Here is a 23,885-nt window from a genome sequence, read left to right on the forward strand (position 1 = left end):
CCGCCAGATTCCAGACTCGGGAGCCACGGGGCGTGGGGGTGGGGACTGGCTCTGCCTTTCTCTCTCAAAAAGAGGTTTGATGAAAATATTTTACTGTCAGGCCCGGGAGTTTTCAGCACCGCAACGGGATGCGCGAGGGGCACGCGGCTTCCTGGGTGATGTGACGTACCGTATTCTCTTAGCACTTCTAAGTCACTCATGTTTTAAAAAGTAAGTTTTTTAAAAAACCTTACCTCTTCATGCTTGTCTGAAATAAGCCAGATGACTGGTCCCTGCTCTTCTGGCTGCGAAGAGGGGCAGTCCTCTCTTTACTCCTAGTTAGGGAAGTCCTGAGCGATCGTCTGCAACCAGGAACCACGAGGTGCTAAGTTGGTGACTCTTCTCCGGGTCCCCAGCTGCCACTGGAGCACCGTTCGTGACGGAAAAGTCTGTACTCTTCTTAGTACAAGAGAGAATTCAGTGTAAAATCAGGGCCTCCAAAGATTTTCTTTCATGTCACAGTTTATTTGACATGTGCTTTTAAAAAACAGCACTTGCAAAACTGGTCTTTAGTGTTGTGAGTCAGAGGTAACAAAGGCGTGCAGTGAACAAAGGGGTGCCCCAGTGCGACAGAGAAATAGTATTATTGCCACGAGAACGGGTGAGGGTGACGCAGCCTCCATGGACTACTGTTAACTGTACTACAGTTACCATTAAGGGTCAAGATTTTGATTTACTAGCTTACCATCTTATTCTTTCCAGGCAAAACAAGTCAGTTTAATGTTACAGATTTTTTTTTCACCTTTAAAAACTTTTTGGTCTGAGGGTGGGGAGGGGGTTTGTCCACTGCACGATCTTCGACGTGTAAGTTAATTTTTTATGTGATGTTTCAGTATAAATTTTATTCATTAAATTTATTTGAAAACTTCTGTTGTCTTTTTTACCAAAAAAAAAAAAAAAAAATCATTTATTCTCAGACCTCTGCCTTCTGGGAACCCTGGGCGTTGAACGGGCAACATCACTTTCACTTAGTGGATGGGAGAATACAGCTAATTCCTGGTACTAAGGCTAATGACAGCGCCCCAAACAAAATACTGCATCCAGATCACGGCCTCTCTTCATTGCTAATCCCCAGCACCTGGAACGATGCCCGGCCGGCCCTTAGCATGTGCTTAAAAATATTTGTTGAGGGACCGGCAGAATGAAATGTTTTCCTAGGGTGGTGACAGTATCTGAAACAGCACGTGGCGCTGAGCTCGGCGTCACTGCACGCTAGGACGTGCTGTTTCTCACCACTGCTGCACCTCCCCCGGAAGCAACGGCGCCAGGCCTGGTCTGCGTGGAGGTGGCACCTCAAGGCGCAGGTCGCGCGGGGCGTCTGGCTGGGGCCTAGGACGTCGGCGCACAGGCTCCAGCCCGGCCGTGGCAGGGCGACCCGAACCCGTCACGACGACAGCTGCCTCTCCAGCACCTCCTTTATCGCCGTCGGATCTGCTCGGCCGAGAGTCGCTCTTCGGACCAACCCAATCAGTTTGTTTATGGCCCTGGGGTTTCCCTTCTTTACATCTGTGACCTTTAAAGACAAATTATTTTAGAGGAGGAAATAGAGGCTCTCGCCTAAAAATCTTAAATCAAGTTTACGTTTATAGAAACTTAAATTCAGTTTCTTCTTTCTGTATTAGATACAGAATGAGAAAAGGAAAAAGGGGAGGCGGTGACCTTCGGAGGAGGTTTCTGGGCTCCTGGCAAAGGAGGCGTCTGCTACCCCGTCTCCTGATTAGAAGGGAGTGAGGAGGACTGGGACGTGTCACAGCTGAGGAGACGGTGCACAGGACCCGGGTGCCGGATCGTGAAGCCCCCCTGACCCTCCGGGGGCTCAGCGGGCTCTCCTCCCCCCACTCCCTGCCAAGAAGCTCGTTTGCTAGAAGACAAAGCCACGAGATGGCAAGGCTTCCCGAGCATCTGGGTGGGGGAGTGCCTGGCTGGCAGGCTGGAAGGGCCGGGGCAGGGGGCGCTGAGTGCCTGTCTAACAGCCACCGCGTCAGGGCCGCCCGCCCGCCCTCCTGCTTCGGATCGGCAACAGCGTCTGCGAGTATCTGTGCGCGGCGCTGCATTCCGAGTCTGAAACTCAAAGTGCGTCTTTATCAGTCACTCCGGATGAGGCTGGAAGAGGGAGATTGCCGAGACCCTGCGCAAGCTCATTTTCCTTATCGAGAGCTCTTCACAGAGCTGTTAGTGTCCCTGCAAGCTGATGGGTAGGTGGTATCATTCTGAAAGGGATGCTAGCAATTTTTTTCCCCACTGAAAAATATCTCTGGACAGTATGATTAGACTTGGGGAGGGAGGGATGCTCCTCGTTTTAGCTCTTCTATTTTGTTCTTCGCTCAGAACACAGAATGACTTGATTTCCAGCTATGTTCCTGTCAAGGATTTTCTCCGTAATTTACAAATAATTTTCCCTTCTGCCTTTCTTCCCAGCTCTGAAAGGCATGGAACTGAAGTGTTTCCCTGTCTCTGCCCCTGTGCAGTGCTGCCTGCTGCTTCCTGATAGAGAGGTCCTCTTACAAAGCAGAGCTCGGCAACCTTGGGAGAGGGCCGCAGGCCCGGGACGTTGAAACTTGCTAACGCCCCCTTCAACCGAAACTCCATGAGATTAAGCTCCGGGGGGGGGGGGGGCGGGCGGGTTTTCCTTCTAGGAAAAGCTGGATTATGGAACTGAAGTGTTTCCCTGTCTCTGCCCCTGTGCAGTGCTGCCTGCTGCTTCCTGATAGAGAGGTCCTCTTACAAAGCAGAGCTCGGCAACCTTGGGAGAGGGCCGCAGGCCCGGGACGTTGAAACTTGCTAACGCCCCCTTCAACCGAAACTCCATGAGATTAAGCTCCGGGGGGGGGGGGGGCGGATTTTCCTTCTAGGAAAAGCTGTATTTTTCCAATAGTCACCTAATTTCATCTCTTGATATTAGCTTAAAACTGACAAGAATAAGCGGGGGATTATTGATGAGACCGGGCCAACCATTATTAGGAAGCACTGCTGGGCTGCAAGGGGGAGAAGCCCAGAGGGGCTCCTGGCTGAGTCCTCAGGCGGCCCTGGGCCTCGGCCTCTGCCGGCGACCCCCTGCCCACCTGCCGCTGCGCGTGAAGACCCCCATCCCCCGAGGGGCTAAGTACCACTTGAGGGTGTGCCTCCAGCGTGGAGCGGCAGAGCTGCTCCAGCGCCTCTGCATCCTGCATCAGTTCAAGCTTCTTTTCTGCGACCATCTGTGCTGGGGTCTTGCCTTTACTCCTCCACAGTTCCTCAAACACCTGCGGGCGGAGAGGGGCAGGGTCAGCTCTTCTGCCAGCTCCACTTGCTGGGGTGGAAGAGCAGTCAGTGGATTCCCAGCTGCACGCAGACACACCCGGGGCCTCCCCGCGCTGAGCTGCGCCCTCAGAACAGAGCCCGAGGGCTTCCCTGGTGGCGCAGCAGTTAAGAATCCACCTGCCAATGCAGGGGACACGGGTTCGAGCCCTGGTCCGGGAAGATCCCACATGCTGCAGAGCAGCTAGGCCCGGGGTGGAGTCCGTGCTCCACAACAAGAGAAGCCACTGCAACAAGAAGCCCATCCACACAACTAGAGAAAGCCCACACACAGCAACGAAGACCCAACACAGCCAAAAATAAATAAATAAAAAATAAATTAAAAAAAAGAGCCCGAGACCCGGCCGGTGGAGACGCTGGCAGAGACGGGTCGTCCCCACTCGCCGACTCCAAGGGCACAGCAAGGGGGGCGGGGAGTGTGAGAAGATGATCGCTCACAGGGCCCCTGCTGACGGGAGTGCCACTGAATTGATTAATTGCAGTGACATGTTGGTGAAGGATGGGGCCACACGGGCTGTAAGAGGGAACCACTGCACTTAGAGGGGGTCATGAAAACTTGGCTTCTGCTGGGAAACGGGAGTTTTTTCGGGGAGGGGGCGAGAGAGGGGCCCATAATGAAGATACAGAATGGAAAATAACGAAAAACATAAATCACAATCCTTGGGGCCCAAGGCTTACCACATCCATCCCCACAGGTGGATGTGGCCCCGAACCTGGCTAGGATAATTAGCAGTTGACGGTGTGGATATTTTTCTACTTAAAAAGATAACCAATTCCCAAACTTAATAAAGTTGGAAAAAAGGAAGACATTTGTAAAGAAGGGGTGTCCCAGAACAGTTTTCCACAGTGCCTGTTTCTCTAGTGTGAGCTGGAAGGGGAGGGGATCCCGTTAGCCTCCATCTCAGCCAGCAGGCGGCACTGAGCACTTTCCAGCCAGGAGCCCCTCTGCCCGGAGCAGTGTGCCTTCAGCTCGGCTGTCGGGCGCCCACGGTGACCGTGGCCCAGAGGCGTCTCTGGGGCATCCTTCCGAAAGCGCGCCTACAGGGCACACTCTGGCGACCACCACACAGCCCTGGCCGCGTACGCAGACCTGTCCCCTCTCTTAGAAAAATACTGAACATAAGTGCCTCCAACTCAATTCTTCAAATGTGTATTCAGCCGACAATGAGAAAGGCATTGAGGAGAGAGGGGCACACAGCGGGTAAGAACCTCCCCTGCTCTCAGCAGACGTACTGATGGCGTGCCCACAGCACAGGAACCAGAGAACAATCTGTGATGCGGATAAGACTCAGCGTCTGAAGAGCTTCTCTGCCCCCTTTCCCTGATAGATTTATTTCTCTTGAATAAGACTTACAATTTTAAAACATTGTTCCTAATTATAAAATTTAATACATGTTCACTGTAGAAAATAAGGAAGGAAATACAGAAAAAACAAAGAGAAATCTTACCCGATTCCCATCCCCTCAAGGTGACCAATGTTAGTATTCTGGTATTTTCCCTTCCATGGTTTTCTTTGTAACCTGCTTCTGTTTCACTGATTACAGAAGTACTTTCTTGTATTAACAAAAAAAATCTAATATTCATCATGATTTACTTAAATGACCCCCTACTGGTAGGTTTTGACCAGTGTTTATTTTGTTCATCTGCAGAGTCTCCTAAAAAAGTTTCTAGTTGAAAATGTCCAACATTCAGGAAGAGAGAATGGATATCTCAAGAGAGATCAGATCCCTGGCTTATAACAGAAATCACCTGCAAGAGTGATTTATGAGAATCTATGCAGCAACTCTTTACGGGAAAGCCCGGCAGGTGTGGACGCTGCTTGCAGCCCGGGCCTGGGAGGAGCTGAACGCCTAGCGGTCACAGGCCCCTGCAGCCACTGTGGCTGAAAGTGCTGAGCTGAGCTGGGACCCGACAGGCCCAAACACTGGTTGGATCTGCTTGGGCCAAAATAACAAGAATAAAGGCAATTGAGGCAGTCAGGGACCAAGGCCAAACCACACCTTTCAGAAGGAAAAGCAGGACAATGCCGGGACGATGCTTTTACGTGCAGAGAGGCTGGCTGCTCCCTGAGAGAGCGGGGAGGGGTACCAAGGAGTGACCTAGGGAAGCACACCTCAGCAGCCTCCAGGAGCAAATGCCCGGTGGCTGCGGGGTTCGCCCACTCCCAGAGTTAGAACACATCAGCTTACTCTCTTCCCGAATTAGCTCCCCTGGGCTGACACAGTGGATTCCATAATCCAATCCTCTGCTTGTTCCTATTTAAGGCACAGATTGTGCCCTCCTGGCTGTAGCCCAGCAGGGCGTGAGCCACTAAAGGGGGCCCGGCCGCCTCCAGGCCAGACTCTGCGGCCTCCCCTGGCCTCCTGGCTGCAGCCATCGTGGCTCTGTGCTTGCCAGCCTCGTGCTGCGGCATAACTCCTCAGCTTTCGTCTGTGTTTAATCGCCACCCTGGGAAGTGCTGTCGAAGTGCAAATGTTTCTGGCCAGGCGTGCAGCTCCCGGGCCTGCTGACGCTCCCCCAGGACAAACCACATCACAAGGGGGGCCTGGTGCGGGGCCGGCCATCTGGGTTAATAAATGGCCACCGGGGTAGGGAGTACTGCAAGCTGGGGACCCCCGATCACACCCCGACCACCGAAGCCGGCTCTGACGCATGGGGCGGAAACTCAGGCTTCAGTTCCTGGTGACCGAGCACACGCCCTCCGAACTACTACCCAACCATTTCTCTAGCTAAAGCTATTTTTAAAGAATCTGGAGGGAAGGACAAAAGGAGAGCACACAGGCTCCTGGCCTGTCCCTGCCTGTTTGGGGCTTCCAGGGTCAGAGGGTGGAGGAAAGACCTGTTCCAGGGAGAGGGCAGGGAGGGAGCAGTGACAGACAGAGAGGGGGCCCCTCTGGGCAAAGGCAAGTATCGTGAAAGGTCATTCTTCTAGAAAGGCACAGACATCAATCTAGGCCCTTAAGAGAAGCAGGGCACAGGAAAACGTGCAAAGAACTGACGCACTAAAAGGGAGAAAAAGACATCAAATCATAAGTTTTACTGCACGAGGTAACATTTTCTACATTAAAAGGTTTTTGGTGATTTCTGTTTAAAGTAGACCCCAAAGTAGACAAGAGGACATTGCTTAAATGGCACACTCACGTGTTAAAATTCGACTTCCATCTCTGTGGAATCCCAGTCCAGCCTGGTCCCACAGGAAGCATTAGAGGGACAATCCTTGGGAGACGGTGGACCGTCTGCACCTACTCCAGGCTGGCACAGAGGAGACACGTAGGCATCTGGGGTGATTCCCCCTGGGGCCTGGCTGGCCGGCAGTCTGGACAACGCCCGGGGCCTCCGAGTGCCCAGAGGCTCAGGACCCTGGCATGCTAGCTGCAGGGGTGTTGAGATTCTGCAGGTGGGAGTCTGGTGTGCCCTGTCCTTGGCGAGGGGAGGAGACGGGGGCTACTTCATCAGACAGAACCGGATCCTGTGAGAGGAGCCCGGGTGCTTTTGTCCACAGGTACCAGGAGGTTGCTCATAGTGATAAATAACCTTTGAGTTTCTGTTTCTGAAAGACAGGGCTGCCTCATGGCAGCAACCTCTTAACTCCCCTGGGGCCCAGGGAGCTGAGGGGATGAGGCTTGTCAATCTCAGAAGCACTGTTGGGACACCTGGGGGGAAGGTGCAGTGAAATGTGTCAGGGATGAAAATAATGGACAATCATGGAAGGGAGAGCCGGATGGCAAGAGGCGGATTAATGATAAATTAGACGTAAAGTGGGAGAGTCTTTGGAGTTCAGAACGTTCTCAGGGCAGGATCCTAAGGAGTCATTTTCTCAGTCAACTTTCTCATCTCCTGGTTATTCAGTCACTAGTAGGACCTCTTCCAGTTCTGTCAGAGGAAACGCCAGTAACCAGTGGAACCAGAGTCGTTCTGCCTCACAGGGTTTCTAAAACCTAAGGCCTACTTGGATTCCTCTGTCAAATCCAGTAGAAATTAATTATAACACATTTACGTGTTACATTTTACAGTAGACTATAAAAATACAAAAGACGCTCAACGTAATTAGTCGTCAGGGAAATGCAAATCAATCCACCATGAGCTACTACGTTACACCTACTAGGATGACTACAATCAAAAAGCAGGACCATTACGAGGGCTGGCGGGGATGTGGAGAAACTGGAACCCTCACACACTGCTGACCGGACTGTAAAATGGTGCAGCCCATTTGGAAAACAGTCCAGCAGGTCCTCAAAATGTTAAACATACAATTACCACATGACCCAGAGATTCCACTCCTATAGGTACAGCCCCAAGAAATTTGAAAACATATGCACCAACAAAACCCTGTACATATATGTTCACAGCAGCATTATTCGTAAGAGCCAAAAACAGCAAACAACACAAGTGTCCACTTACTGACGACTGGTAGACAAAATGTGGTTCTGTCCACACGATGGGATATTCTTTAGCCATAAAAAGGCATGAAGTGGGCTTCCCTGGTGGCACAGTGGTCGAGAATCTGCCTGCTAATGCAGGGGACACGGGTTCGAGCCCTGGTCTGGGAAGAGCCCACATGCCGCGAAGCAACTAGGCCCGTGAGCCACAACTACTGAGCCTGCGCCTCTGGAGCCTGTGCTCCGCAACAAGAGAGGCCGCCAGAGTGAGAGGCCCGCGCACCGCGACAAAGAGTGGCCCCCGCTTGCCGCAACTGGAGAAAGCTCTCGCACAGAAACGAAGACCCAACACAGCAAAAATAATTAAAAAAAAAAAAAAAAAAAGGCATGAGGTACTAACACAACATAGATGGACCTTGAAAACATGACACTAGGTGAAAGAAGCCAGACACAAAAGGCCACATATTGTATGAGTCCATTTATCTTAAATGTCCAGACTAGGCCAATCCATAGAGACAGACAGTAGATTAGCAGTTGCCTAGGGTAAGGGGTTAATGGGGCGAAACTGCTAATTGGATGCAGGGTTATGTTTTTGCGGTGATGAAAATGTTCTGGAATTAGATAGTGGTGATGGTTATAACCTTGTGACTATACTAAAAACCAATGAACTGTACGCTTCTTAAAAAATAAAACTAAAAAACAGTACACTAAAACCTCTTATTTTCAAAAGCCTTATTTTTCTAACCTCCTGTCTGCCCAGCCCACAATCCATCCTGCTAACTGTATGTATGCACAGAAAGCTGCCTGGGATGATGTTCACTCAATATATATATATATATTTTTTTAATTTAAAAAATTTTTTGGCCACGCCGTGCAGCATGTGGACTCTTAGTTCCCCGAGCAGGGACTGAACCCGCGCCCCCTGCAATGGAAGCATGGAGTCTTAACCACTGGACCGCCAGGGAAGTCCCGTTCACCCAGTATTAATGGTAGTTATTTCAAGGCGGTAGAATTGGAAAATCTTTATATTTTTCAGCATTACTTAAGTTTGTTACAATGAACAAATACCATTTTTTTTCCACCATAAGATCAGGGATTTTTTTTAAAAAAAACAGAAAACAAGGTAGAAAAATTAGAAAGCAAATCCCCTAAGGCAATGGTGTATAAGGGAGATGCCCTCATGGGACACACAATCAGACTTTTATTTTGGTTCTGTGATTGCCTTAGAGAAGCCAGGATTCACCCCACCTCCTTTAAACATGCTGGAAGCCGACGGAATCCAAAAATGTCTCTATCTGTACCTGAACCCAGCTGTCAGCACCCCCGGCAGTTCTAGTCTCCTCCCTCCGAACCTAACATATTATCTGCACTAGGTTTTCTTTGCTGGGGCAGGAGGAGTAGGAAGGGGAGGGTTTTTTTCCTCTTTGGTTTCAAATGCAAGCATTCATTTGCTCTTACGTGTATATACAGAGTTTCTTTCTGCCCTCAGGCCATCTCATCATTCTGCTACTGCTGAGCACCGTCATAAACATTTGTATTCCTCTGACATGCAGGCAGCCGAAACCCTCTCCTAACCGTGGCACAGCCCCTATACTTGACAGCCTCACTTGGTGGTGGGTAAACAGAGCCTTTATTAGTTCCCACCCCCAGTTTCACAGCACAGAGCTGGGTGTATGCTCCACGGTGCCTTGTAATTAGCCAAAAGCAGCCACTTTTCCAAAGCCTCACTATGTAACCTGCCACTACTGAGGACATGTATAATAAATATTAAATGCCAAAGGCACCATTAAAATAACATGAAGTTACTGGCTGAAGAACTGACAGCTGTGATATCTGAAGTCGAGATCAGGCGGCCGCCTTGGTGTTCTTTATCTTTCTGGGTGATTATTGGTAAGAGTTTTCTGAGTTCCAGGGACCTTGCGCCCACCTGAGACTGTCAGGTGGGGCTGGAGATGAGGCGGAAGGCCGCCTTTGATGAGGACGCTGTTTTTCTGGGTTTTCACACACTGGGCCTGTGTGTAAAATTTGATCTACTAAGTGGGAGGCAGTCTGCCTGGCCTCACCCTTCTCGCTGGAAGACTGTCTTTCAGGGGCAACCACGTGACAAGACAAACGAGCCCCTGGTACTGGGTGGGAGGCCGCAGAGGACGGGAGAGGGAGGACAAGGGCCAGGGAGCAGCGTCGGCCACACAGGGCACGGGGGAAGCGCGCAGGCCGAGGCCCCCAGGAGCTTCAGGGCCCGCCTTTCACATAAACAAATGTTTGGGAAACATTCCAGGCAAAGCCGAACAACTACTCCCTCTGGTTAGCAAAGATGAGAAGCAAATTACCTGCGTCATACATATAGTACTGGCTTTATTTCGTTTGCTAAATAAAATGTTTCTACCTCTCAGTATAAAAATAGCACTTAGAAGCATTTAATACTTCAATGATGAAATTCACTTAGTGACGGCATTTGAGTTTCACATAAAACATGTACGGAGCTGGCAGGGTGGTCGGACCCTTTGGGAGGTGGGGACATACCTGTTTAGCTGCGGATGAAGAGATGGCTTTCCTGTCCAGCAGGTCAAGCAGCTCAGCCAGGGCAGAGGGTGTGACAGGACTAGCAGCCCCGAAAAGGAGAGAAGAAACATGCACATTTCACTCTGTCAGCGTATGCATTTATGGTTATTTAAAATCAAAGCACGTGATTTTGTAGGTTTGAATAATTAAATCCACACCCAGGAATAAAAGTAACAGGCCAGTCAGGCTCTATGTTATTTAGTTATTTTATACTTTAGGATAGAACACATTTTTGTGACCAGTGTTGTTTTTCTTTATTTTACTACCCAACAATAACGGCAGTTTGGCGGAAGTTGTAGTGACAGACAACTGCTCAGTTTAATTAGTCAAAAAAAGGAGGTGGCTGCAAAATTCATGAACCATGACGAGAAGAGAAAAAAACCAAAACCCAGTAATTAAATATTTTTGACTGAAAGATCAGCCTAAAAATTACTTCAAAGAAAACAGCTAACAAGGTCAGTTTTCGAGTGTTTTTGTGCAAATATAAATTCTTTTTAATCATAAGAGCCTGTCTTTCAGGGACGCAGTGACTACCAGCCACGTCGTCAGCCACCCTCATGGGCATCCACATGCTGCTCTCCCGCAGGCTCTCTCAACAGCTTCTCACAGAAGGGCCTGGAATTCATAATGCCTACACTTCTAGCAAGGGACTTATTTGCCCAGATCCCATGATATAAAAGGACGAGAGGCAACCGAACGCGTAAAGTGTCATTAATTGACATTCTGGGGTGAGGGGGGCGGTGAGTGCCTAGGATTAGTGGAAAGACTGAATTACAGACTATTTCTTTTGAAATACACGGTTTTGCTACTTTTAAACACATGCAGCAACTAGGCTAATGAAACGCTGCCTGTCTGAGGTCATGAGGGGACCAGTTTTAAATAGACTGGAACGACTTATAAATAGCACGTTAGTGTGTCTGTGTAAACGAAAGCTTCTGGAACGTTTAACACTACTTGAAAACACCTTCTGTTTAAGTCTCAGTTCCCATCACTCACTATTGATTTCTTTGTTAAGCTCGTAGATAGTAAAAAGGAAACTACCGCTTAGCCCCTACGCCAATTTCCTGGAATTCCAGGTCAACCGAGTGCAAGTGCACCAGGTCTGACTCCGGTGCGGTGAAACCTCACAGGGCTGTTCGCATGAAACAGCTGACACACAGAGGCGGCCCACTGTCCTGCAAGTGTCTGCTTATCCCGAAGTATGGATAAAAGATCATTCCAAGAGGATATTAGGTTTGCAGTGTCTGGACCGCCCTGATTAAATCTCAGCAGGGCGAGGGGCAGAGAGCTGGGAGACCGAGACGCCCTCTCTCTAACTTCCCACCTTACTGACAAGTAAAAAGAATCCAGGTTGTTTTAAAAATTCGGGTTTCTTGGCTGTTCTACGATCCTAGTAAACATAAAGGCCAATCAGAGTGTAGACTGTGTGTAGAACCTGTAATAAGCACTGAGGTTGAACTAGATTTCTCAAGCCTGCAAACGAAAGGGTCCCCACTCCCACATGAGCTGATGATAAAGGGATGTGAGGACAGAGAAGGACAGAAATAGAATACAGCATGACTAAAAATACTTTGCCTTTCATCCAATGACCCTCATTCGCTCTGAAATATCTCCAATGACTTGGAATTTCTCAATCGGCTTTCTGTACCCACAGTGCTTGACACACAGTAGGTCAGCAGTATCTGTGTCACAGACTCCTTCCCCCCAACAGGGATGGCTGGGACACTGCGTCTACGAATTCCTGCTGTGCCAGGGCTCACCTCCAGTAAGACGATGACAAAGATCAGGACCTGTCACCCTGGCCTTGAAAGGCCCCCCTCATCAGGTTAAATAAATAAATCGGCCGACTTGGAAAAGAACGGCGGCAGAAGCACAAGCTGATTGGCTGCTGTCAGATCACGCTGGTTTCTGGGCCGTGGTGTGTCTCCACTAAAGAAGAGCCCGACGTGGAAGGCTAGTCTCCCATCCCCAGCCCCGCGCATCTGCAGACCAGGGGAAATGGCATCTCCCAAGCCTTCCAACTTCACCCAGTCCCCCAGGGCTCTTATGGGATCACGACTCCATCTCCAGCCTGGATTCTGGAAGCAGACACCCTGACACCTCCACAGCCACCCCCATTCCTGTGAAATGTGCTGCCCGTCGCAACCCCCAAGCTCATTTTAGGCCCAAGCTCGTGGGACACAGAGGCTCGTGGAGAAAGACAGGGAGACACGGACACCCAGGTGGCTGCTCAGCAAGGCTTCTGCTCATCTCGCTAACGTCCCAGCGCCCCTGCCTGGCACTGCCACCCAAGCTGCTGTTCTAGAGCCTCTCCTTCCCACGCCCCTTCTCAGCACGGACCCTCACCTCCCGCATCATAAGGTCACCCGCTGATGGAAGGCTCAGAATTTTCTAGGGTGCCCGCCTCCTCCTCTTCCATCAAACAGCCCCCTGCACCCATGCTCTTGCCTGCATCACCTGCCACTGCTACGCAACCTACTCGGATGCCAGGTTCCTCCCCCCTGCGGCTTTAACCCCACACCTTCACAAGCGCTCAGATCTGCCCTGTCTTGACGGTGCCTCCAAGTGATCTTGCAGTCACTTGCTCCTGCCTGACCTTATTATTATTTTTTTTTTACCAATGAAGAGCATCAGTGGCTACCGTCTGCCCTTGTTGTTTGGATCCCAACCCTATCCCTTTGCAGATGCTGTCCTTTTAAAATCACCTCCCCTCACTAGTTACCAAACCTAATAGCTTCCCACCCTGCTGCACCCCCCTGAGAAAACCCCTTCTCCCTGGGCCTCCCATTCTCTTCCCCCTCCTTGACTGCCCTCCTCCACCTCTTCCCGCAGGCCAGGAGTGGCCCAGGCTCCTGTCTCCCCATACACGTTCTCAGCCAGGGGTCGGCAAACTTCTGGAAAGTGCCAGAGAGTAAATATTTAAGGCTCTGTGGGACACACCTGGTCTCGGTCATGTAGCCTTCTTTGTTTCGGTTTCTAAATATACGAGGTAATAATCACCCTTAGCTCACAGGCTGTATACAAACAGGCCTGCAGCTGTGACCTCTAACAGGCTCCCAGCTCCTACATCCCATTCTTGGACACTGCCCCACATATCACACTGCCGGACTAATCCTCCTGTCAGCCTCAGCCCCTTCTCAGCTCAAAGGCCTTCCCTGGTTTCCTAGCTCCTCAGGAGCTGCTGCCCGCAGCTGACCCGGAAGTTCAGGCCCTCGGCTGGAGTGAACAACTGGACAGCTGCACCTGCCTGATAGTACCAGGAAATACTGGGTCAGGGAATCAGTAACTTCCACTTTCCTAACTAAATCAAACCTGGTATGAATAGTTATGAGTTATTAACCAAAAAAGCAATATACTCAAAATGATGAAAAAGCCAAGTTCAACAAGAACTTTTCTGGCCAGACCCTTTAAACACCAGTCTTCTGAGAGGGCTTTAAAGATGAACGCTCACTTGCAAAATCACTTCCTGCCAACGTGATCTCTGGAGTGTCCCTTGCCTGGTGTCATCATGAGACTATCGCTATCTTTGCAGCTACTGCCCTTCTAGGCTTTGGAAACGTTAGCCCAGCTGCCGAGGTTGCTCACTGGTTAATGTTTGCTCCAAGGTGAGGCTGGTAACATGCAGCCCAGGCAATGGCTGTCTGAACTGTGTAGACTGTGAGAGCTGCTACACAGAGCTGGCTTCCTGTTCAGTTCCTGTTCTACATAAACTCTAGCATAGAACTGTTGCTTAGCTTCCTCCTTACTTGACTTTGGAACAACCAAGCACACTTTTATTTAGAGTTTGGTGCCCTTGGAGTTCTTTTTTTCTTTTTTAAATAAATTTATTCATTTTATTTATTTATTTTTGGCTGCACCGGGTCTTCGTTGCTGCGCGCGGGCTTTCTCTAGTTGCGGCGAGTGGGGGTACTCTTCGTTGTGGCGCGTGGGCTTCTCATTGCGGTGGCTTCTCTCGTTGCGGAGCACGGGCTCTTGGTGAGTGGGCTCAGTAGTTGTGGCACGTGGGCTCTAGAGCGCAGGCTCAGCAGTTGTGACACACGGGCTTAGTTGCTCCACAGCATGTGGGATCTTCCCGGACCAGGGCTCGAACCCGTGTCCCCTGCATTGGCAGGCGGATTCTTAACCACTGTGCTACCAAGTGAAGCCCCCCTTGGAGTTCTTAAGACTCTAGTGCTTATGAATTGTTTGGATAAATACCAGAGGCTCCAAGTTCCCTTGACAGGCTAATTTATCAATCTCAGCTCCTGTCTGTAGAAGCTCCTAAAATGGTTGTTAGCAAACCCCTAATGCCACAGATCAACATATAGAGAAACTGGTCTGGAAGTCAGGGGGCTGGCTTCCGGTCTGAGCAGTTGTGCACCTTACCTCTCGGGGCCTGGATTTCCTCCTCTGCTAAATGAAAGAGCTGAACCAGAGGTAGCTCAGGTCTCTGCTGAGACTGAAATTCAGTGACTCTAGCAATCAGTCAGCAACATGGAAAACGCTTTTTAAAGCTAAGAGTTAGATCTCCTCCCAAAGCTCCAACCACTCCTTCCTGGAGCCTTTCAGGTGAACGTGGTCTCGTCCCTCTCTGCATGCACCGCACTGTGAGTAGTTCTAAACAAGAAGCACCCCGTTCTGCCTTGAGGTAAAAGCGTTAGTGCACAAGTCCAGTCCTCCCCAGGACACAGAGCTTCTTAAGGGCCGGGCCGAGGTCCTGCTTGGCTCTCCACGAGCTCCGCACAGAGGGTGCTCTACAGCCAGTGCCGGATTCATGGCTCAACTCTCGCGACTTTCCACACCCTCCGTGTCCCGGCTCGACCCCAGTCATAGGTCAACTGTACTTTTCTGCCATTTTCCACCCTCTGCTCCTCCCAGCTATGCTCCCCCCCACCCCCCAAAACCGCTGCTCCTTCGCCATCCCCACGCCCTGGTTCCCCACGGATGTCGCCCGGCCGCTCCTTCATCAAGGCCTCTCCACCCTTTCAGGCTCTGGCACAGCTATACCTCCTCCATCAACTCTGCCTGAACGGGCCTGGGCTTTTCAGTGTGAAGACTGAAGTTTCTGAGTAGAGAGGTCAAACCGGAGAGGACAAGAAGGAAAGACAAACAGGCAACAGATGCCATGGGAGTTTGGGGATCGGGGGGGCATCGTTTTGGTACCTCACATACCAGCACGGAATAGAGAAGGAAACGGACCCTAAGGGCCCACGGGCGCCGTGTGTCTTCCTCTCAAAAACCCTTGGAGGCAGGCACAATCACTGTCATTTACAGTGAGGGCACTGAGGGTGACTCATGCAGGGTCACGGCTGGTAAGAAGCCACGCGAGGAGGTGAAACAGAGCCACGTGGCCACGCTGGTACCTGGGCATACACACGGCGAGCAAGAGGCCGACCATGAAGCCAGCGTCGCACAGGGGTCACTTCTCTGAACAGACGACTCTTCGGACTCATGTATCAGTCAGCACACGCCTGTCTCCGCGGCTCTGCTTCCCCACGGCCGTGGGCGCTGCTGCTGCAGCAACGACGCTCCCCAAGAACAGCTCGGCCTCCCGCGGGGGCCCCGCCACCTGCCTGTGTGTCCCTGGTGAACACCCACATTTAAACCTGCCGCGCGTTCTCTCCTTCCTGACACTCTCCTTTCCTCTGGCTCCTGTGACACCCATGCTCCTTGGGGAGGCCAGGGAGCCTCAGGCCCGGTCACACGGTATCCTCCCCGACAGCTCTCACCTGCTCCAGCGGCTCCCAGTACCGTCTACACATTGCTGGGCCCACGATCCGCTTATACTGGACCGCGCACTGCCTTCCCCGAGATGCCACGCAGCAGTGCACACGCTGCTCTCCACGCCCGGAGCGCGTGCCGGACCTGGCCTGCTGGGCCCCGCTCACCCTTCACCCAGCAGGGAGCTCAGCTCTTCTCTCCCCCATCCCAGGGCACCCAACTCGCTGCTCTGTAAGGACCACGGGGACCGCGTCTGTCTCGTGGACCGGCTTTCCCCAGGCTCAGCACAGAGCTTAGCATAGGGCAGAGTCTCAATTATCACGTGCTGAGTTTTGAACAAGTGAGAACTCTCGGATTTACACTCCCAGACGCCTCCCAGCAGATGCAGGCCCATATACCTGACTGCCTATCAGTCACCCCACGAGGGGGACGTCTGTCCCACAGGCAACTCGAACCCTGCGTGTCCAAGAGGAACATGGCATCCTCCCCACCCGTCCCTCTTCCTTTACCTCCCACCAGGTTGAAAGGCTCTACTCCATCGCACCCCACCGCCCACGGGAGGGAGGTGGACGTCGTGTGGACTTGAGATCACTGTCCTCATCTTGGTCTGCCGCACTCGGGCCCAGGCACGGGGAGTTCCGCATGGGCGCTCCTGTAAGAGGCACCCACTGGGCTTCCCACCTCGGCCCCATCATCCATCCCATCCCCCCAGAGGGAAACTGACAGCTGCTGACAAAGGCGTGTGAAGCCTCCGGGGTGGCCCTGCCCATCCTGCAGCTCCCCTGCTCCCTCCCGAGCACCCTGGAGCCTCTGGGCCTCCTGAGCCCACCACGCCTCGTCTCTGAGTGTCGCACAATCGCCACGTACGGTCCAGAACGCTGGGAACCCTCCCTCCCCTTGGCAACTCCTCGGGGCTTGGTCTCGGAGGGAACCTCCCTCTCCCTCCTGAGGGAGAGCCTGGCTGACGCCCCAGCCTCGGCGCAGGTCCCCTTTCTGTGCATTCGTGGTGGCCCGAACACACCTGCGGCGTAACGGCATCGTACTGAGCCGACTGTCTGCTTTCTTACAGTCTGGATGCCCTGCAGGTAGGAAACTCCTCATCTTACTCATCCGTAGGCCCCCAGCCCAGCCCAGGACAAAGGACAGCGTGGATGGTCAGAGATCGGAACAAATGAGCTTTCAGATGTGAAGGGGATGGCGGACAGCTTTAGGCTCTGACGTTCACAGGGGACGTCTGTGTCTCGTCAGGAGATCCTGGGGGGGAAGGAGGAGGGCAGAACACCAGCCCTGCCCTGGGTCAACTGCTTCTGGACACAGGGTTCACCACAAAGGAAGACGCGCCCCCAGACCCCACTCACCTCTCACTGACGGCCAGGTTCTGTTGCTTTAAAAAGCCCAGAAGAGTGTTGAGGACCCAACTAGTCACTTTTTTTGGCTCTGCCCTCGTTTCTTTTATCACATTTTGGAAGAACTCCAGTAGGCCAACTTCATTCTGTAAAGAAAAAGAAAGTGATATAAAGCCTCCCAAAAATGAAAGATCAGCATTCTGAAATTGTCACCCTCTGCGTCCCTGAGACATCTACTGGTACTTCCCCAGATACAGAGATGTCACCAGAAAATTCTGATCACTTTCAGTAAACAGCAAGTATTCCACTACTTCTACTACTGTCACCATGCATTTATATAGCATTCTGTCAAAGGAACGAACATACTGCAGACAGCCTGGACTTTGTGGGCCGGAGGACGATGAAACCCGACATCCCCTAAACTCCTTCGCCCTCTCAGTGTCAGCCATGGGTACCCTACCCTACAACCTTTATCCTTGAGCAGCATGTCTAGCCTGAGTTTACCGTCCTGTCTCTTTCCAGGCCTGTCTTCTCCTGTAAGTCCTAGCGACGGCTAGGAAAAGAAGGTAAGAAAAGCAGCAGACCAAGAAGGAACAAACAGAATATTCTACTTCTGAAAAATCAAAAGAGGATCGTAACTGTACTCATCTTCCCATCAGCCCCAGAGGGGACAGAAGTGGTTTTCACATGTTTTCAAAATGAGTACGAACACAGGCACGTGACCCACTTAGACCACGTGATGGGTGGAGGGTGGCGCCAGGCCCCTGAGCCGAGCGAGGCCCAGCTGATCCTGGCTCTCGTCAGGCTCTATGAACACAATCACCCGGGCTGGCTCATCAAGGACACGTGCCTGAAGGAGCCCCTACTGCCCCTCCCCCTCTGGACCACCAACTCTGTGAGTCAGGGCCACGCTGCCCGTTCTCTCTGTGACGAGCGCTACGTCAGTGCTGGGTCACGGCAGCTGCCTGCTTAGCATCGATGGGGGAAATCAACGTCTCCCATCACCTTGTGTTTTCTTAAAAGAAATCACATGTGAACGCTCACCCTTTATCATACCATGTTCACCTTTAAATATTGGAATTGCCACAGTTATGCCTAAGAGTAACCCCCAAGGCACTCATTGAGCTATACACTACATTGCCTGCTCAGATGGATTTGGCAAAACCAAGAAATCTGGCTAAGCCCACCCCTTGTTTTTCAATGAGGAAAATAAAACCATGTTCCACCCACATCTGGGAGGCTGAAGTTTCCAAATGCATTTTAAATAGTAGGTTTCCCCTACCTGCTGAAATTCAAATCAAACCACACTTTCCTTAAAATATTCCTTTTTAACTTTATACTGCAGGGAAGGCTCTCACCCTCGCCCCTTTCGGAGCACCTTCATTAAGCAAAAGAACATTCTGGAAAAATACGATACTGGGAAGAAGTGAGACACACTAACAAAAGTGCTCTCAATGTTTCGTTATTGTAGGTGCTGTAATATACACACAGGCACACAGCTGCTAAAATGGAAATTCCGTAAAAAAAAAACAAAAAAAACAAACTACGTGCCCTTTATAACAGTTGCATTCTCTGGTGACAAGCCTACTGAATCATCCCATAATCATCTCCTGAATCTCTTTTCAAGCTGATGGTATTATTCTGCCCATGCTAAACCAGGGCAAAGGCCACCTCAGCAGCCAAAGCTTGACTACAGATAAAGGCAAATCCAGGCAGCATGAAGAGAAAGTTCTGTTTAACTTAAGGAAAAGTATTCAAACTTCCACAATGGCCCACAAACCACTGGAGAGGGAGAAAACCCCGGCCCAAATCAGCTAAGCGGGAGTCCCTTTGTTCTAACCCAGAGAGGCTGGCCTGCCGGCGAAGAGCTGTCAGGAGGAGGACTCTGCTTTGCCGAGGAAAGGTTTTCTACATCCACCTAGAAATATTGAACTCACAGGCCTGGCTGAGTTGCTGGGACGTGATGAATATCTATTCCTCTACCCTTGGGTGGTTTTTTTGTTGGATGGGTAACATGGCAAGTCAGATTTCTGTTTGTCTTTTCGTGTCAGTGCTGTGAGGCAGCCTCTCCGAGCTGAAGCTGTGCTTCACTGGGGGATATGTGGGTTCAGTACACAATCTGCAGAGGACGGGAAAGTCTGCGATCGTGACAGGGCGAGTTGTGGGCAGCGGGGCTGCAGGAGGCCGAGCTGCCCCCGCTCGGAGAATGACAGATGGATGCGAAGTCACACGTGGGCTGCCCACTCGGGCTCTTTACATGAGAAGCCCGCTTACCAAGAAAGAAACACACGGCATTCTAGGTAAGGCCTTCTTCGTTTTTCTGTGAGATTGGCAAATGCTAATAAGCTTGGCCCAGATCTCAGAAGACCCTGTGAACATGGCCGCGCAGCCATCTGGTTTTCTCGGGCAAACAATGGACCAGTTAATTCCCTTTCATGAAAACCATATTATGAGCAACGCAGGGGAATTCCTTGGCAGTCCAGTGGTTAGGACTCTGCACTTTCACTGCCAAGGGCACGAGTTCAATCCCTAGTCGAGGAACTAAGATCCCACAAGCCGCGTGGTGCAGCCAAAAAAAAAAAAAAAAAAAGAGCAACGCAGAAAGGCCACTGCATTAGGGAACCCTTAACGTCCTTCTAGATCCCATAAGCCGCGTGGTGCAGCCAAAAAAAAAAAAAAAAAAAAAGAGCAACGCAGAAAGGCCACTGCATTAGGGAACCCTTAACGTCCTTCTTAGAAGCAACAAGCCAGCACTAATCTACCCCACATCAGACAGAGCTGAACCTTCAGCTACACAGGGCATCAAGCCTCCCAGCAGACTATGTCTCAAACTGTTCCTTCAAGAGATAGCCCAAGTGGCAGGGACAATTGGTCCTGGCTTTTGTGTAACAGCAGACACTCTTTACAGCTCTGCGACTAACTGGGAAGCGTCCTTTTCACATTTTAATCAGATTTCCCAAAGCATCCCATGACACCCAGAGCCAATGCCAGGCCAGCCCCTTGGATGCAGACACGAACCCCCCACTGCCAGTGGGTCTGTCCGCTGGTCACTGCTGGGGTGAGGCAAGGCAGAGGGGTCACCCCCCATTCCCTGCTGCTTTGGGAGGGAACCTGACCCACGCTTGCATCGGGCCCTAAAGCCACGTGCCCCGCAGCCGACATTTCCAGCCTACCTTCAGAGATGACCAAATGCCAGAAGACCATCTTGCTGCAAGAGGAGGAAGGCTGATTTCTCAACTGCCATTCCTGTCCTAAGTCACACACCCTGGGAATCTGATGATAGGGGAGGATGAGGCTGGACTATATTTAGAAGGAGAATGAAACCCGAGAGAGACAGCTGCCCGGTGGCAGGCTCGGAGAAGAAAAAGGCCACAGAGCACACATTATGGGACAGCTGGTTATGTGGCAGGGAGTGACCCGTCAGCTATGGGGACCCTGGCTTTATTGCCTGGATACCTGCCACACGGGGATCAGCGGCCAGCCCTGCGGGGGGGAAGGGGTGGGGACGGCACGTGGCTACTGCTGCTGCTAATGATGTTAACAGTAGTTCCAACAGCAACAATAATGGGTGTTTTCTCTATATTAACTCATCCAGTGTCAACACCGACTCTGGGCGAGGTACTGGTGGAATTCTCTTTTACAGATGGGGACGCTCTGAGCACTGACTTGCTTGAGGTCCCACGGCGAGAACACAGTAGAGCTGGGACTCTGCAGCCTGTGCTCTCACCCTCTGGGTGCCGCTGCCGCTGACGAAGGACAGTCACATCCCCGCCTTCCTGGGGACTGAAACTGAGCACCCGTCAGGGCCGGGCACAACACGAGGCGACTTGCCCGTCCAAAGAACGCACTTCTCCACCACTTGCATTATCTTGAGAGCTGCCAGCTGTTCAAAGGTTCTTAACATATTAAAAATGTAGCAAAGGCCCTCAGCAGTTAGCTTAGAAATGAGGAGGAGAAAATGGCGCGCTCAGGAGCTGCCGTTGCCAAGGTACACCTAGACCACGTGGTGCTCTCCGCTGCGGCTGACACACACCGGTTCCCAGGTCGGGGCGGGGGCGGGGGGGAGGAACGGTGGCACCCCCCATACAGGGCTTCCGGGGGGGCAGGAGGGCGGCCGGAGCGCCCGCGGGGCCTCTCTCCTGCGTCCCTCCACCCCCCTCCCCAGAGAAGTCAGGGAGCGCGCCTGCATGGCTGCTGCCTGATCCTCCAGCATCCCTGACACTGCAAAACAAACCCTGTTGTCACTCACGTAGTTTCGGCGTCAAGCACATGGTATTTCGTCACACTCTGGCTCCTCCGATGCGGGTGATTCACGCACGAGGTTATACCTAACTGCGCAGGTCGTGCTGTGGGGGCGGGGGGGGAGTGGCTGACAGCTCGGGGGACCCCGTACCTGCAACTGAGTGACAGCAGCTCCGCCCGGGCCGCGCTCGCAGCAGCCACGAGGAGTCGCCCTACGGAGGGAGGTACCCACTGGGGCCGCGCCACGGGAAGAGGGCCCGGCATCTGCACGTGGACGGGAGCTCTGTGCTTCCCCATCACTCCTGTGAGTCTAATCCTTCTTACAAGATGAGGGAAAAAAAGAACTCGGACCCAACAATTTTGTGAATCATGGCCCTGAAGATAACATCACTGCTACTGTTGGGGTGGAAATGGAAATTAGGTGATAGGAGGCCCCTACGAGGGACAGGGACGGCCATGGCAGGGACTGGGACGTGCAGTGGGGCGGGAGGCGGGGTCTACGCTGTGAACGGAGCCTCCTCTGCTTTTCACGGAAACAAGGCGGGGCTGTGGAAATCCTTCAGTGAGAAAGGAGGGGAAAAAAAAAGACTCATCCAGAGGATTCATCAGTGGGGAAAAACAAAAGGTAGTTAATTGGTGGTGTGAGGCTGGCACAGGAAACATCACTCTCCACCAAGTGTGTGGAGGAAGCTGGAATCCTGAACCATTCACTGCCACTTTCAAGCAGCTCTGAAACTGACTCAAAACACCAAGGGTATGCTCTTTAGTCTGACTCAGGGAATACATGATTAGATGGGTCTACAGTCCTATTCTGGTCCCCACAATTTCCACCCCTGGGTCATGTCCCCAGAGAGCTTGGAAGCCCCTAAAATCTGAGCGAAACTCCGGTCCCATCAATTTCACTTGTGCTCTGTTACCAGCAAAGCCGGGAAGCACACACCTCTGAGGTGGACTCGGGGAGCGTTCTCACTGACCCCTGGCTTAGACGCATGGCAATGAGTCTACATTCTCCGTGATGCATTCACTCCAGGAGAGACATTGAGAGAAACCAATTTGAGAGGAGGACTTTCCCTTGGACAATCAAAATCCAAATAATTCAGGTAATAAAAGTTGACAGCAGACAGGCATAATCAAAGACTTCGAGAATCGGACACAAAGAGGATGTTGTCAAGAAATCAATTCTGATGGTAATCACACTTCAGTGAGCCTAAAACCACTGCTGTCAAAATGGTCCCGACACGGACGAAATCTGTGTTACTCAGCTGCAGCTTTCTGTTAACGGTCCCCAAAAGGAAACCTGTCTACTGTACAGACAGGAAATGAGGCTTCAGGATGGGCTGGGGATAGAGCCCCTCAGAGTCCCCAAGGCTGGCGCTCAGGACTGCACCCCTCAGTGGGCAGGTGCCTGGGCCCAGAGGGGACTCACCTCTGAAAGCCCCTTGCCACTTGCACCTGAAGTGAATGAACTGTGCGTTTTGCAGGAGTCAAGTTAGAAGACGCACCTTTTGATTCGACTCGACCAGAACAAAACATTGGTTATTTTTTCGGTGCACAGACTAACTGTGAAAGCACCCTTAAGCTGACGAGCACTGGGGATAATTTTATAAAATGAACAGTAAAATCGATTTTGAAAAGTGCATGAAGCTGAAATATGGTGAGTGATGGTGCTGACCAAATGGATTTTCCTTCAGCGATGGTTACACGGTGAGTCCTTTGCTCCTCGATAAGTCTGGGCAGTTAAAAGCAGTCAATAAGGTTCAGTTGCTTTTCTAACTATTAGCTTTAAAGTAGTATTACCTATGGGATATACAGATATCTATCATGGGAAATTATTTTATAGGCAATTCATCCAGACAGAAAACCAAGCCATTTCAAAGTAACGAGAGACCCAGAGCAAAACTCTTGGAAAACAATCCATTTGACAACCAACCATCACCATGATATCCTTTCTGTTTCTTTGTTCCTCAGAGACATCTTACCCTTTTCCATGATGTCAGAAACAAAAGATGATGACTTTAAATGGGGAATAACCAGCTGGGCAAATGAATGTGTTCAAGTAAGACCACATATCTTGAGGCTGCACACAAAGACGGACAGACACATAGCAGCAGGAGTCATTGACTCGGAGGGTGACCACATCTCCCTACAGTCTCACAGGAGCCACGCTGGATGTTTCCTAAAATTCTGCCCTGCGTGGCTCCCGAGGTGTTAGCAGCTGTCTGGTGCTCTTTTACCCTGGCAGCGTGTTCTTGGGAATCTGGTCAGCTGTATGCAGACTGTTTAGAGTCCGTGAAGATGCTGCTGTGCCTGTCACCTTTGG

At 51.4% G+C, this 23,885-nt stretch overlaps 2 protein-coding genes across 4 annotated transcripts in view; one reads left to right on the forward strand and one right to left on the reverse strand.

Moving 5' to 3' along the window:
• Positions 1-2,631, forward strand: part of FHIP1A (FHF complex subunit HOOK interacting protein 1A) — a 286,478-nt gene extending 283,847 nt beyond the window's left edge. Inside the window, exons 11-13 of one of the 3 annotated variants that reach the window (XR_008617788.1) lie at positions 101-210; positions 1,662-2,234; positions 2,458-2,630. Coding sequence is in view for 1 of the 3 variants with exons in the window: in XM_055085930.1 (XP_054941905.1) it covers positions 101-159 (59 nt within the window). In the remaining 2 variants the exon portion in view is untranslated. Of the gene's footprint in view, positions 1-100; positions 1,382-1,661 lie in introns of those variants that run through there. The other 2 variants (XR_008617787.1, XM_055085930.1) reach the window with 2 other exon arrangements.
• Positions 526-23,885, reverse strand: part of GATB (glutamyl-tRNA amidotransferase subunit B) — an 83,219-nt gene continuing 59,859 nt past the window's right edge. Inside the window, exons 10-13 of the mRNA XM_024126641.2 lie at positions 17,336-17,469; positions 10,239-10,317; positions 3,147-3,281; positions 526-1,552 (exon numbers count right to left, since the gene is read on the reverse strand). Coding sequence (XP_023982409.1) covers positions 1,424-1,552; positions 3,147-3,281; positions 10,239-10,317; positions 17,336-17,469 — 477 coding nt within the window. The 3' untranslated portion in view covers positions 526-1,423. The remainder of the gene's footprint in view (positions 1,553-3,146; positions 3,282-10,238; positions 10,318-17,335; positions 17,470-23,885) is intronic.

Source organism: Physeter macrocephalus, chromosome 7 (genome assembly GCF_002837175.3).
Source record: "Physeter macrocephalus isolate SW-GA chromosome 7, ASM283717v5, whole genome shotgun sequence".
NCBI classification, from domain to species: domain Eukaryota; kingdom Metazoa; phylum Chordata; class Mammalia; order Artiodactyla; family Physeteridae; genus Physeter; species Physeter macrocephalus.